This window comes from Chanodichthys erythropterus, chromosome 13 (assembly GCF_024489055.1).
Source record: "Chanodichthys erythropterus isolate Z2021 chromosome 13, ASM2448905v1, whole genome shotgun sequence".
Classification (NCBI taxonomy): Eukaryota; Metazoa; Chordata; class Actinopteri; order Cypriniformes; family Xenocyprididae; genus Chanodichthys; species Chanodichthys erythropterus.
Window position 1 is genome coordinate 23,302,208 of NC_090233.1, and position 14,889 is coordinate 23,317,096.

A 14,889-nucleotide genomic window follows, 5' to 3' on the forward strand; every position below is an offset into this window, starting at 1 on the left:
ATCTGCATTGTAAAAAGCACTATATAAATAAAGGTGACTTGACTTGACTTCATCTCTGAATGCCTTCACAAAGCTAAGCTAAAGTTTTCTTTTTTATGCTCATTGTTCAAAAGCTATCAGGTTATTGGCAATGATGGGAATAATGCCGTTACTTTTTTCAGTAACGAGTAATCAAACAAATTACTTTTTCTCCCGTTAAAATGCCGTTACCGTTACTGGCAAAAAAAATGCTGCGTTACTATAACTGAGCTCACTGAAGCGGTTTTCATCCGAGTATGCTCTCTCTCATAGGACCTGCAAAGTTTTTTCTCTGGTGTGTGCTGCGGATATACACACATATAATTTTAAACTGATAAGAATGTACGATGTTCTCTGTGTGTGTGTGTGTGTGTGTGTGTGTGTGTGTGTGTGTGTGTGTGTGTGTGTGTGTGTGTGTGTGTGTGTGTGTGTGTGTGTGTGTCAGAGCATGCGAGCTGAGCACGAGCTCAAGCCAGAATACCCTTTGTGACATGCTGGATCGAAAATATGTGAAATAAGTTTTTCTAGTCGACTAGTAGTTGTTCATTTAAGCCATTAGTTGACTAATCCTATTTATATTAATGTAATTTCTTAAATACTGGAGAGAATAAACTAATAATGGTAACACTTTACAATAACAGTACATGAATAACCATGAACTAATACCTGAGTTAATAGTTACTTCAACATAAACTCAAGATTAGTTAAGATATGAACTAATGAAGAGTGATCCTTAACTACGACAGGAGTCATAGGGATTCATGCATGAAAACAGCAGCCTTAACTATGCGTTAATACATGTTTGATAATTAATGCATTAATTAACATTTAGGGTAAACTAAATCAAACAGTCTCTATAAGAAGGAATAATACATATTTGGACTTTGAAATAAATTTAAACAATTTATTATTGTCAGAATTTAAACTACTGACATCAGCAGCTTCATTATAAACATCACTGAAAGGCACATGATTAGTTTGCCATTATTCTCACTTATCCTCCTTATCAAACATATAAAATACTAAATACACTATTTATCTTAAAAGGTCTTAACATTTTTTGTGATATTCTTTCCTATCAAACTAAACTACTGTGACTTACATCAGTTCCTGAGGAATCGGTTCCCAAAAAAATAACCAAACAGGAAACATGAACTAAGGTCAGGGAGCGTTTGCTGGGATCAGATTCAGAAGTTCACTCTCCATCCAGACGCAGGCCGTGATCATACTGTACCTCCATTCTCTGACTTTTGAAAAGTCACACAACATCACTTAACTGGGCTGAGTACTTATATAGTTGTGTTAGTACAAGTGTATTTGATAGTAAGTTAATGATAATCATGAGCTGAATTTGGTAAGTTGTTAACAGTGAATTAATTATGATTGCGCCACCCAAGTAAAGTCATGACATAAGTATACATTAACAAACCATTAGTTGATGTTAGTATATGGTTAGTTAATAATGAGTTAATTATGATTGTGCCCCCTCAAGTAAAGTCATGACATGATGCACATATCACACATCATTAACTAATATATGAATAAACACTATAGAGTGCCATCCTTATTCCTTTACACCCCGGTACAAAAAACTAAAATAAAAAGTATTTGTATTTTACTTTTATTTATATAATTAAACATATATGGACTTGAAAGCAAGCCATAAACATACCTGTAAAGACACACATAAGGCACATTTACATGTAAAATCGCGAGCGTCCACAAGCTAATGCTAATCAAAGCATATACATTTAAACGACAAAAATACAAATACAGTTAATAACTGCACATAACCTCCTGAAAACCCCAATAAAACATACATGTAAATATGTCTTTAATTATTAATTCGGCTTACCAAAGCAATCAACATTTATTAGTTTAAAATGCCAGCAACACAACAAACGCGCCAAGAGAACACCTAACGTGCGCCACTAATGAGTGTCCCGCCAGAAACAAACCCTACATACTTTAGTTCCGGGAATAAACTAGGCCTATGTCTATTTAGCTATGACTAAATGTAAATGAACTATAAAAATCTGAAAACAGTTTAGATCAAATTAAATTTATTAGTGGTAGTTAGTCTATTTTCCACATTTGATTAGACAGATCTATGTAATTAATGGCTAAATAATCATGTGCCATTGCAATTATTTGTCACAAAGCTGCAGATGGCAGATTATGATACAGTGTAAATTATGACAGTATTAAATCACGTTTAATTCAAATTCAGAGTACTTCTTGTTTACTCTTATGGAGGCTGATTTATTTAGTTTACCCTAAATGTTAATTAATGCATTAATTAACAAACATGTATTAACGCATAGTTAAGGTTGCTGTTTTCACGCATGAATCCTTTTGACTCCTGTCGTAGTTAAGGATCACTCTTCATTAGTTCATATCTTAACTAATCATGAGTTCATGTTGAAGTAACTATTAATTTATGTATTAGTTCATGGTTATTCATGTACTGTTATTGTAAAGTGTTACCCTAATAATGAGCGTTTATGTAATATGCACTCAAGCGCACACATAACGCTTGCCATAAAGAACCGGCAAAAGTAATGATTATGAATATGATAAAAAAAAACTTGAATTTAATTAAAAATGTAATTGTTTATTAATAAACTAATGTTTTCTGAATCAGTGTTGGCTGCAAAGATGAAGTTGATATTGCTGACTCTCATCATCTCCACATACTGGACACGCCTAGAGAGAGAATGTACATTTCATTCGGATTAGGCTACACAATCAGAGTAGCCTATTTCTTTTTGTTTTTAGATATTTCAAGCTTTCTATAGATATATTTCTCATGTCTGTGAGGCAAGCAGCCCATATGCTGAGTTTCGGTTCATTTAGCCTATAAGTCATGCTCCAGTTTACACGCCAGTGATCGCGCCCGTGCATCCATGATTATATTGTCTGCTATGTTTGCTTCTTTTTTATTAAATCCAGGCAATTGGTTGATGAAACATTGATTAAAATTAAGATCCAATTTTTACAAAACGAAATTCACTTTAAAGAGAGGCTTTCTATAAAACAAAACTTAATGAAGTGGTCAAAATCTTGTCTGACCCACTCCATGACTCCCGATATATTGCGCATCTTATGATGCATCTTACTCATGGTGTTCACTTTTCATAATCAAGTAACACTGGTTATTGGCAACATACTTGTTGCTTAAGGCTATCCGGGTATCAGCAACATGCTTGATGCTTAAGACTTATCTAGTTGTTTTCAGTAACTGGCTTCTTGCTAGGCTTATTCGATCACAATGGCAATGTACATTACTTATGTTGTGCGTTGCTTAAGGCTATCTAGTTGTCATTGGAAACATGCTTGTTATGTTTGGCTTAAATGGTATCATTGCCAAAATGCTTGCTAAGCTTATCTGGGTATCATCAACATGCCTAGCATTGTTATTGGTACCATGCTTGCTGCTTATTGAAAACATGCTTGTTACGTTAGGCTTTAAATACTGTACTAAGCTTATCTGTACGGTGGCCGAGAGAGCTCAATGTGCTGCAACTGAAGAAAACATATGCAAATAGAAAAAACACCAGCAAATAAAGAAAACGTCTTCATCAGTTTGACAACACACACAAAAGTTTGCAAATACAGAAACGCACTGCAAAGTTCACAACGCAAGCAAATACAGAAATGCACTGCAAAAGTTCACAACACATGCAAATACAGAAACGCGCTGCAAAAGTTCACAACACAACCAAATACAAAAACCCACTGCAAAAGTTCACAACACATGCAAATACAGAAACGCGCTGCAAAAGTTCACAACACAACCAAATACAAAAACCCACTGCAAAAGTTCACAACACATGCAAATACAGAAACACACCGCAAAAGTTCACAACTCAAGCAAATACAAAAACCCACTGCAAAAGTTCACAACACATGCAAATACAGAAACACGCTGCAAAAGTTCACAACACATGCAAATACAGAAACGCGCTGCAAAAGTTCACAACACAACCAAATACAAAAAAACACTGCAAAATACAAGAAACGCACAGAAACGCAGAAACGCGCTGCACAGAAATGCGCTGCAAAAGTTCACAACACATGCAAATACAGAAACACGCGGCAAAAGTTCACAACTCAAGCAAATACAAAAACACGCTGCAAAAGTTCACAACACATGCAAATACAGAAACACGCTGCAAAAGTTCACAACTCAAGCAAATACAAAAACCCACTGCAAAAGTTCACAACACATGCAAATACAGAAACACGCTGCAAAAGTTCACAACTCAAGCAAATACAAAAACCCACTGCAAAAGTTCACAACACATGCAAATACAGAAACACGCGGCAAAAGTTCACAACTCAAGCAAATACAAAAACCCACTGCAAAAGTTCACAACACATGCAAATACAGAAACACGCTGCAAAAGTTCACAACACATGCAAATACAGAAACGCGCTGCAAAAGTTCACAACACATGCAAATACAGAAACACGCTGCAAAAGTTCACAACACATGCAAATACAGAAACGCGCTGCAAAAGTTCACAACACAACCAAATACAAAAAAACACTGCAAAATACAAGAAACGCACAGAAACGCAGAAACGCGCTGCACAGAAATGCGCTGCAAAAGTTCACAACACATGCAAATACAGAAACACGCCGCAAAAGTTCACAACTCAAGCAAATACAAAAACACGCTGCAAAAGTTCACAACACATGCAACTACAGAAACGCGCTGCAAAAGTTCACAACCAAATACAAAAACACGCTGCAAAAGTTCACAACACATGCAAATACAGAAACACGCTGCAAAAGTTCACAACCAAATACAAAAACACGCCGCAAAAGTTCACAACTCAAGCAAATACAAAAACACGCTGCAAAAGTTCACAACACATGCAAATACAGAAACGCGCTGCAAAAGTTCACAACGCATGCAAATACAAAAACACACTGCAAAAGTTCACAACGCATGCAAATACAGAAACACGCCGCAAAAGTTCACAACTCAAGCAAATACAAAAACACGCTGCAAAAGTTCACAACACATGCAAATACAGAAATGTGCTGCAAAAGTTCACAACACATGCAAATACAGAAACGCGCTGCAAAAGTTCACAACACATGCAAATACAGAAATGTGCTGCAAAAGTTCACAACTCAAGCAAATACAAAAACACGCTGCAAAAGTTCACAACACATGCAAATACAGAAACGCGCTGCAAAAGTTCACAACCAAATACAAAAACACACTGCAAAAGTTCACAACACATGCAAATACAGAAACGCGCTGCAAAAGTTCACAACCAAATACAAAAACACGCTGCAAAAGTTCACAACGCATGCAAATACAGAAACACGCCGCAAAAGTTCACAACTCAAGCAAATACAAAAACACGCTGCAAAAGTTCACAACACATGCAAATACAGAAACACGGTGCAAAAGTTCACAATACATGCAAATACAGAAACACGGTGCAAAAGTTCACAACGCATGCAAATACAAAAACACACTGCAAAAGTTCACAACGCATGCAAATACAGAAACACGCCGCAAAAGTTCACAACTCAAGCAAATACAAAAACACGCTGCAAAAGTTCACAACACATGCAAATACAGAAATGTGCTGCAAAAGTTCACAACACATGCAAATACAGAAACGCGCTGCAAAAGTTCACAACACATGCAAATACAGAAATGTGCTGCAAAAGTTCACAACTCAAGCAAATACAAAAACACGCTGCAAAAGTTCACAACACATGCAAATACAGAAACGCGCTGCAAAAGTTCACAACCAAATACAAAAACACACTGCAAAAGTTCACAACACATGCAAATACAGAAACGCGCTGCAAAAGTTCACAACCAAATACAAAAACACACTGCAAAAGTTCACAACGCATGCAAATACAGAAACGCGCTGCAAAAGTTCACAACCAAATACAAAAACACGCTGCAAAAGTTCACAACGCATGCAAATACAGAAACACGCCGCAAAAGTTCACAACTCAAGCAAATACAAAAACACGCTGCAAAAGTTCACAACTCAAGCAAATACAGAAACACGGTGCAAAAGTTCACAACACATGCAAATACAGAAACACGGTGCAAAAGTTCACAACGCATGCAAATACAAAAACACGCTGCAAAAGTTAACAACACATGCAAATACAGAAACACGCTGCAAAAGTTAACAACACATGCAAATACAGAAACGCGCTGCAAAAGTTCACAACCAAATACAAAAACACACTGCAAAAGTTCACAACGCATGCAAATACAGAAACACGCTGCAAAAGTTCACAACTCAAGCAAATACAAAAACACGCTGCAAAAGTTCACAACACATGCAAATACAGAAACGCGCTGCAAAAGTTCACAACACATGCAAATACAGAAATGTGCTGCAAAAGTTCACAACACATGCAAATACAGAAATGTGCTGCAAAAGTTCACAACATATGCAAATACAGAAACGCGCTGCAAAAGTTCACAACACAAGTAAATACAGAAATGCGCTGCAAATGGGCCTGCTCACAATGCTCAAGGCTTATCTGTTTATTATAGGAATCGTGCTTATTGCAACATGCTGTGCTTATTGCCAACATACTGTTTTAAGTTCCTGGCTATCAGCTCTATGTGTTTTCTTGGTTTCTACAGGAGTTAAACTAACAACTGAGGATAATGAGAATATAACATCATTGACAGGCTATACTATGACATGGACCACTTTCTTGAAAAACAGTCTCTTAATTTAAACATTGTTAGAAATATTCGGGATAATGCAAGTACACAAGCCAACAACATATTTAACATTGTTCTGGTGATTTTTGGAATTCTTACATATTATGCCTTTAAAGCTATCTACGTATTGACATCACACTTGTCGCATTAAGCCATCCAGTTGTATTTGGCGACATATTTGTTGCTTAAGTCTGTGTGAACCGGAACTTGCCACCAACCTTATTTCAGTTTTTTGACATATTTCCAAATAAAGCTCTCAAGAAGCTCTCTTTTTATCTCTAGCTCTCAGCAGTCTGTCTGTTGCAGGTGAGTAGTTAAGGATGTTTTTGCCCAAGTAGGCAACTGATGCATCAGAGAAGGAACGCCATTCCAGAATGGAAGCAATCTTCACATTTTGAGTAAGATTGTTAAAAGACAACTTGCATGAATGAAAGGTTTACTGCAAGACTAGGAAGTTGCTCTAACATCAAGCAGGATCAAACAGAATTTCATGTTGACCTCAAGGTTTTTTAGGTTATCAGCAATATGCTTGTTGCCTAAGACTACTGATGGTTATTGGTAACATGTTTGTGGTTTAACAGCTAAGTTGCGCTCGAACTCAGCGTAAGAATACAGTCAACAACCATGCACATTCAACACATGAATGAGAGAAACGGTTTACACCAGCAGGTGATAGTAGTCTGTATTCATCACTCAAAAGTAACTGGAACTATTACTGCGGATATACCAACCATAACTCTCAACCTGACTCTCAGCTGATCCACATCTACCTATAGGAATACAACGACTATCACAGCATCCCTATAAAGGTCCATTCAATTTCAGCGACTTTATCATGTTGCTCAGGAGCTAATCACCCTCCTCCATCCCCAGCTCCTACTCTCATCCACAGTCAGGACTTGGCCTTCTGATATTCCTTTTCGAATCAGACTGTCATTTATCTTGATTTATGTTGTTACATTAAATTATTGCCATTAAGAACATTAATGATATCTGCAATACATTTATGTTGGTTCTGTTCTGTTTACCATGGTTATCACTGTGTTCCTTACAGAACTGTGTTTAGTCCGTTGTTCTGGCCCTTCAACCACTGTTATTGTGATTTTGTCGCCAAGGGACACGTTACTGGATAAACAATATCGAACAACATTTATATCAACCAATAATAATTTCTGTAAAGTTTAGAGTTATTCCTGAGGCTTGAACAACATTCTCATGAGTAGGTTTTTTTTATTATTATTTGACATTATTTCAAAATTATCACAGACCTTTTGTTGTCCACCAATAACGTGTGATCATGCTCAGACTCATGAACATGTAATTCAACTGCCCTCACACCAACATGTTTTCACTATTTCACCGTTTGTAATCCTCTCCTTATTATACCCAGAATGGTAGTGTATTTTCCAATCACGTACTGGCCCATTGGAGGGCCTTGTAGGGCTACGGTGCCGGAAGGTTGACATTAATAATGTGATTGTGCTTTGCCCTCTCTTATCCAGAGGTGGCAGAGGGCAGGCCTCCTCCTGCTGCTGAGAGAGAGAGGCAATCAGCATTTAATCTGCAAGACTGATTAACTTCTCATTACAATCAGACACACACACACCATGCAGGCACTCAAATTCATGTACAAATGTACGGGGCCGCATGCAGACATATGCACGCAACATACACTCTCACACTCCAGAGGTGGATCTGTAATTATGCCATGGAGATCAAGTCAGACCTACTTACCCAGCCCAGTTTTATTTATGCATTTATTTTCAAACTGTTTTTGAGGAACATAACAATGACAAGAAAATAAAGGCTCAAGTGTCATGTCACGGTCTTTGCTGAATCACCTGGGTCTCTCTCTTCTCAAGTGCCATTTCAATCAGACACATTTTGATTGTGAATAGAGTAAAGTGTGTTAAGCTGCAGCTTTAGTGTTACAAAAATGAAAACTGCTAACACTAAATCATTGGTAACTGGTCAAATGTGGATCATTAATGGCAGTGTTTTTAAATGTGTGTGTGTGTAAATGAACAAAAATATGTACTCTTCACATACAAATACCTATGGATAAATACCATAGACTGTAAAAAAAGATGGACGACGCGACGCCGCTTCCTTCCATTGTATTGAACTGAAGCCAAAACGGATGCCGATGGGCGCTGACACGTTACGCAAAAACGTCAGTTTGGAACCTGGGCATGCGCAGAAGGAATTGTCAGTGGAGCCCGGAGGCGGAGTCGCGGTATCAAACTTCTGCCCAGACGGTTACGTCATCATTGATGTATTTTAAATAGGCTATATAAATTATACGTAATTTAAATTTCTACCTATAAAATAATAGGATATTCTGTTTCTAGAGCAATAATATTTTTGAAACAGCAAATTCAGTAGATAAACTCAATATAATATGCCACTAGAAACAACTCTAAAATGTCAGAAACGGTCCTGCCATTTTAAATAAAAGATTTAAACTAACGTTACAGGAGATCGATTGCTGTAGACAGTGCTCTATAATTAATTAGAGTAGGCTATCATTAGTTTTGTCCTGCTAATTATTATTTTATACCCATAAAAATAATTAGTAACTGCCAGAAAACAATCACCTGCTTTTTTCCGTCATGGCTAACGTTAGGCATGTTATCTTAAGTAATAACGTTTATTAATTAGCTTCTGAAGTCCACATTTAACGCTACCGAGAAAAGCTATAGATATCCATCAGATCCTGTAGGTCAGTTAGTACAGTTTACTGCTGAACAGCTCAATTTGTTGGTGTGAAATAACACAGAAACTGAAAATTAATAGTTATTTATTTATCTTCACTCTCCTCTCGAAGCCCCGACAGTCCTCATACGAGCTGTCAATCAACTGTGAATCACGATGACACGCCCCGTTTCTATAGCACCAAATTGCTAGCTAAAATCAAAATTATCACAAAAACGAACAATTTAATATAAATCAGCGTGATAACAACTACCTTAAATGACCAAAACCATCTTTCGGAAAATTTTATTTGAAGCATAATTTATTTTTATGTTTTAACTTAAGTCTCATTCATCTGCATTGAGCAGGCAGGGTTTATGACCTGTACTGCATCCAGCCTCCAGGGGGCAATCAAAGAGCCCGCAGCTTCACTTTTTAGGACGTATGAGGCACACCCGATTAATACGCGAACACCCTGACAGTTAACTTTTTAGGAAACAATACATTGTACAGCTAACACAAACAAAATTACTCAGTTTTTATGTCAACCAATTATTACATTTTTCAGCCTTGCCAGGTGGAATCAGTGAATCATCAAACTGCATGAAAAATATATATCTGGCAATGGCTTGAGTGTGAAATTTTCAGTTTTCTCTGGTTTAAATATCAGATCATGAAGAATACACATATCACATTTTTTGCTCTCCTCCACTGACAGAAAGACAAGCACATAGGAGTCTTGAGTCTCCAAACCATGTGCCAACCTTGGGATACGCACAAATAATTTCAGAAATGTCAGTTCAACTGAGGCGTGTAAATAAAGGCTTCTCTGTTGACACCTCATTTGAATGCTGAGCAGGTGACCTCTGCATTTATGAAGGTCTAGAAGAGAAACATGAAAATGCTCAATGTTTCTCAGCAGAGAACCAAACCCAGCCCCATTCTTCAAACATGAGTGCACTTACAAGCTGAATAACAAAATGATGGGCATTTTTATGCCTTCAGAACAATGTATTTTAGTTTCATTATTGAGCCATTATTATTTAAGATCATTACATAACTGCCCAAACTTTACCAATGGGTAACAAACAAAAAATATCATGTTATTTTCTGGATTTTATTTCAGATTTAACAACCTGTTGACTGTGAAATATTTGATGCTAAAGAGTTGTTGATATTCTTTTCTTCCAGATTGGAGACAGCAGCTAGCCTTGCACCTAAAGATGAAGAGGAGAAAGTGAAAACGAAAGATACGGTTGTAAAAAGCCATGAGAAAAATGGACACACAAAACGCAGAGGACGAAAACGCCACAGTCACCGCCGAGCTCGCAGGTCTGTACCTTCTAAAGCTGTTCCTCATACACACATATTCATCAAAGACTTTTCACTGCTTAGGAGCAAACACTTCAGTATGTATTTGCTGTTATAGAAAAGAGCTATTTGTAGACTCTCTGAAAGTAAAATAGCTGATTTAAACCAACTTTGAAGTGGTTTAAAACAGCATGTGCTGTTGAAAACATTGTTCAATATAACCATAGAACCTTTATACAGATAAAGCTATTCAAATGTGAATTTTATTTTGACCCCAGGAAAGATCAAACACATGAAAATATGAAGCACTGAATCCACTTCTAAGCTTCATCCTCACTCATGAATTAGAAACCCCAAACTTTAAAGCATGGCAGGCACAAACATTCTTATCTCATTGCCACAGTGTAAACATTCAGGTGTTGCTGGAATTTTTAACACGGGTGTCTTTTATGGGGTCCTCTTACTTCCCATCCACTAAAATTCAAACTCCACCTGATGAAAGGAATTGATTCAGCATTGGATTCTCAACAGCATAATTCCACTGATATCTTCAAAGTGTGCATGATAACACAGACCAAAAGCAGTGCATCATTATGTAAAACAGGAAGGACAGCAGATCAAGTGTTATCTTAAACATGCTAATCTCTAGTTGAGTTCATGCTTCGGTTTTCTGCCAGAAAACAGCAGATGCAAATGCATTTTTTTCAGCTGAGATTTTATAATCAAGTACACAACGGCAGCTAAACAATGCAAGATTGAATAATGATTAAGTCAGATCAAGCTAAACCACAAAATCCACAAACAGCTTTCCTTCTTCTGTACAACCAAAGAATCCTAAATCATGTACACAGACAGTTGTTTTTGACATGCTTTCTTATCCAAATAAAAGAAACATCTAAAATGTGAAAAGACTTATTGTGTAGTGTCATTTTCAGTCTCAGTAAAGTGACATTTAAATAGAGGGCTTCTGTCCTTTTGGGAAGACCCTTCTATTTAAAGTCTTTTATTAGTCTTGACAGTTCTTTCACTCCATAAGTTTGACATCCTTTGGAGTGTGTCAGTAGTAAAAGATTTATGTGTGATTTATTTATTTATTTTGCTTACGCAGTTTTCTTTTCATAACTTTTGTAACAAGCTTAAGCCTCTCTATTTTAATTCTGGGAAACATGATTTATCCAAAGCTGAAAGGTACATACAGCAGTGCTGGGAATGTAAACAGCGCAGAAGCCCTCAGTGAAATGTCATTTATAAATGTTGACAGCCTTTTAACTCTCTAACCTTGTCTATTCTCCTGAGTGTGTCAGTGCTCAGTCTAACTCATAAGACGACCCTCTCCGCGCTGTTCTTTCTGACAACTGAAGTGATGGTGGCCATTAATGGTGTGTTCGTTACCTGTGCGCCTTCAAGGTCAACTGAAACTGACGGAAAGACTTTAAAAGCTGAAGAGCAAACCCATAAGCTAAATAAAGGGCAAAACTAGGTACATCTCTGTGAAATCGGTCACATTGGTCAATGGATCAGAATGTGTTACATCAAAGGTGTTACTACTAACAACAGTTTGATTTCAGAGCTGATTGGAACTAGGGCTGCCAATATATTATGATATATTTCACTACACAAATATCATGAACAAAGAATTTCACAATAACAATATTATTGCAATATTTATAGAAATTTTGGAAAAAATTATTCTAATGCTAAATCTTTCAAATTCATGCTTAACTTTATTTTGTATTTTCAACTTCACACATACTTCAGGTGTGGATAGAATGTCTAATTTTCATCTGTCATCATCTCTGTCATGATTTTGTGCAATACCGCCACTTGCCATGTTGGAGTGTTAACTGGCACTGGAATATTTGTGACATTATCATATGTGTAGTGTTTGCCAATATCAATATTTCATTTTTGTTTAATTATCACAGTTGTTGTCAGTACTGGTATATTGCAACACCCATAATTGTGACTGATCGGAGCTGCACCATAAGCTGACAGAAGTCCTTAGAAGAGCAATATTTTTTTTATTGAATTTCCTATATGCATTGGATGCAGTTTAAGAAATATAGATCCATCAGGGTTATTATTGTAGTTAACTAAAACTAAAACCAAAAACGTTTTAGTTACTTAAAATAAACGTTAATTGAAATTAAATAAAATACAATATAATAAACTTAAACTTAAACTTCAACTTCTTGCCAAAGCTAGGTGGCAAAGTAACATTTCTCATTTTCATTTAGGGTGCTTTTACAGTAGCACTTTTGATGTTCCCCTGAGTTCGATTGACATCAGAGTTCGATACGTTTGAATGACGTGAACACTGTTTTCTGAATTCAGGTGCGCACCCTTGAACCATACCAGAGTCCGCATAAAAAGGGTGGTCTGGGGTACGGTTCATGTGAACTCCAGTATGGTTCGCTGCTGATATGAATGCAGTCTGTAATGCAGAGTTGAAATGTTATTGCCCAGAAAAACAAATGTGCAGAGAATGTGTAGAGCTCGAGGAAATGATGCACTTGAGGCGAGAGCTGGCGTATTTTCCCTGGGTTTAATAAAATGACTTACATTGGCACACTCGTCCGCATACATGGGGATGAGTGACAGAAAAGGATACAAATAAACATTCAACTTAGGTCAAAAATAGAAAAAAAGGAAAGTAAAAGGGAAAAGAGTACAAAGTCGATAGAGCGGTTATCTCTTCTCCTGCACTGTTCGCATTCTCTCACAGACACGCACACACTATGCACATGCGCAGTTCACATTCTACCTCAAATTACTATAAATGCTCTAAGTGACCATTACAAAGTCCCCCCTGGAAAAATTGGCTGATTGAAACCCTTCTGACCAAGGACACAAAAAGAAAAGGTCACAAGCAAAGAAAAAAATAAATAAAAAATACATAGGCATTACATAAACCCATGGAAAAATACAATTTACAGGATAACTTCTTCAATTATGTTTACAAGAACAAAACACAACTTCGATTAACCTAGAAACCGTCAACAAAAACCATTAACAGTATAGTATGGTGTCATGTCGTTAAATTTTTTTAGAAATCAAAATACTCACCACAATCACATACTCACTTTAAGTCCAACAGGACCCTGTGAAATGGAATGGTCCATCAAGTGGACACCCAACTCGAGGTAACCCTGGGGGAAAGTTTAGGCTGAAGACCCCTTCGGCCGACATAATCAACATCATCCTCAGTCATTGATGTTAAACCATAACCAATTTAACTCAGAGAAGAAGCACAAAATACAACACAAACTAAGATAAAAGTTTTTTCAGACACAGTGTGTCAGGCCACGTTAAGTAAAAAACATCTCGCTCTTAAAGGGAATGGGAGATGACACTCTGATTGGTTTATTGAAGGTTACGCCCATTACTCATTAAGAGAATAGGGACAACCCATTTCAAAAATGCGCCCCGGCGCACACGGACCGTTTTTCCATTGTTAAAATAGCAAAAGTGGATTTGGACACGCCCTGAGTGCACCTGCGCCGTGCACTTAACACTTTGCGTTTAGATCTTTAAAATAGGGCCCATAATGTTCCAGCAAGTCTGCTTAATCAATTATCAAAGAAGCATGTCAAAATTATTCAAGAATATAAGATTTTCTTATCTAGGTGATAAAATGTTGTGTAGAAATAATGAGTACACCCTCCTAAAACTTAATAGGTGTAAGTTTAAAGCAATGTTTGATCAACATGTAAGTATGCTGAACCAAAACATTTAAAGAGTAGTAATTTCTTGACAATTAAAAGTGTTATATAGCCCACTGAATCATTCTCAGACTTAATGCTGACAACAATGGAACCACTTGGGAGAGAACTGTCAGGAGACTGTCAGGAGCACAAAAGAGGACAGTGCTACAAGAGGATTACCAAATCATTGTTATATTTTCACAATTAAAACAAAAGTAAGACAGAAATTCAAAAACAATGGACTTGTGACAAGGCCCCTGAAATAATTAGGCCTTCATTTTAAGCTTTCATTTAGTGATGAGGGATTTTTTTTGCTAGACAAAGAGCAGGAGAAATACCAAGCCAGTGTCTCAGAGCCAGCAAAAGCTATGAAAAGAGAGACTGTTCATCTCACAGAGTAAGAAGCAGCCTGCAGAAATGACATGCATGGTT

The 14,889-nt window shown here is 36.9% G+C and overlaps 1 protein-coding gene across 1 annotated transcript in view; it reads left to right on the forward strand.

The window, feature by feature from the left end:
* srrm4 (serine/arginine repetitive matrix 4) overlaps positions 1-14,889 on the forward strand; it is an 80,711-nt gene that overhangs the window by 44,687 nt on the left and 21,135 nt on the right. Inside the window, exon 2 of the mRNA XM_067407194.1 lies at positions 10,634-10,774. Within this exon, the coding sequence (XP_067263295.1) occupies positions 10,634-10,774 (141 nt within the window). The remainder of the gene's footprint in view (positions 1-10,633; positions 10,775-14,889) is intronic.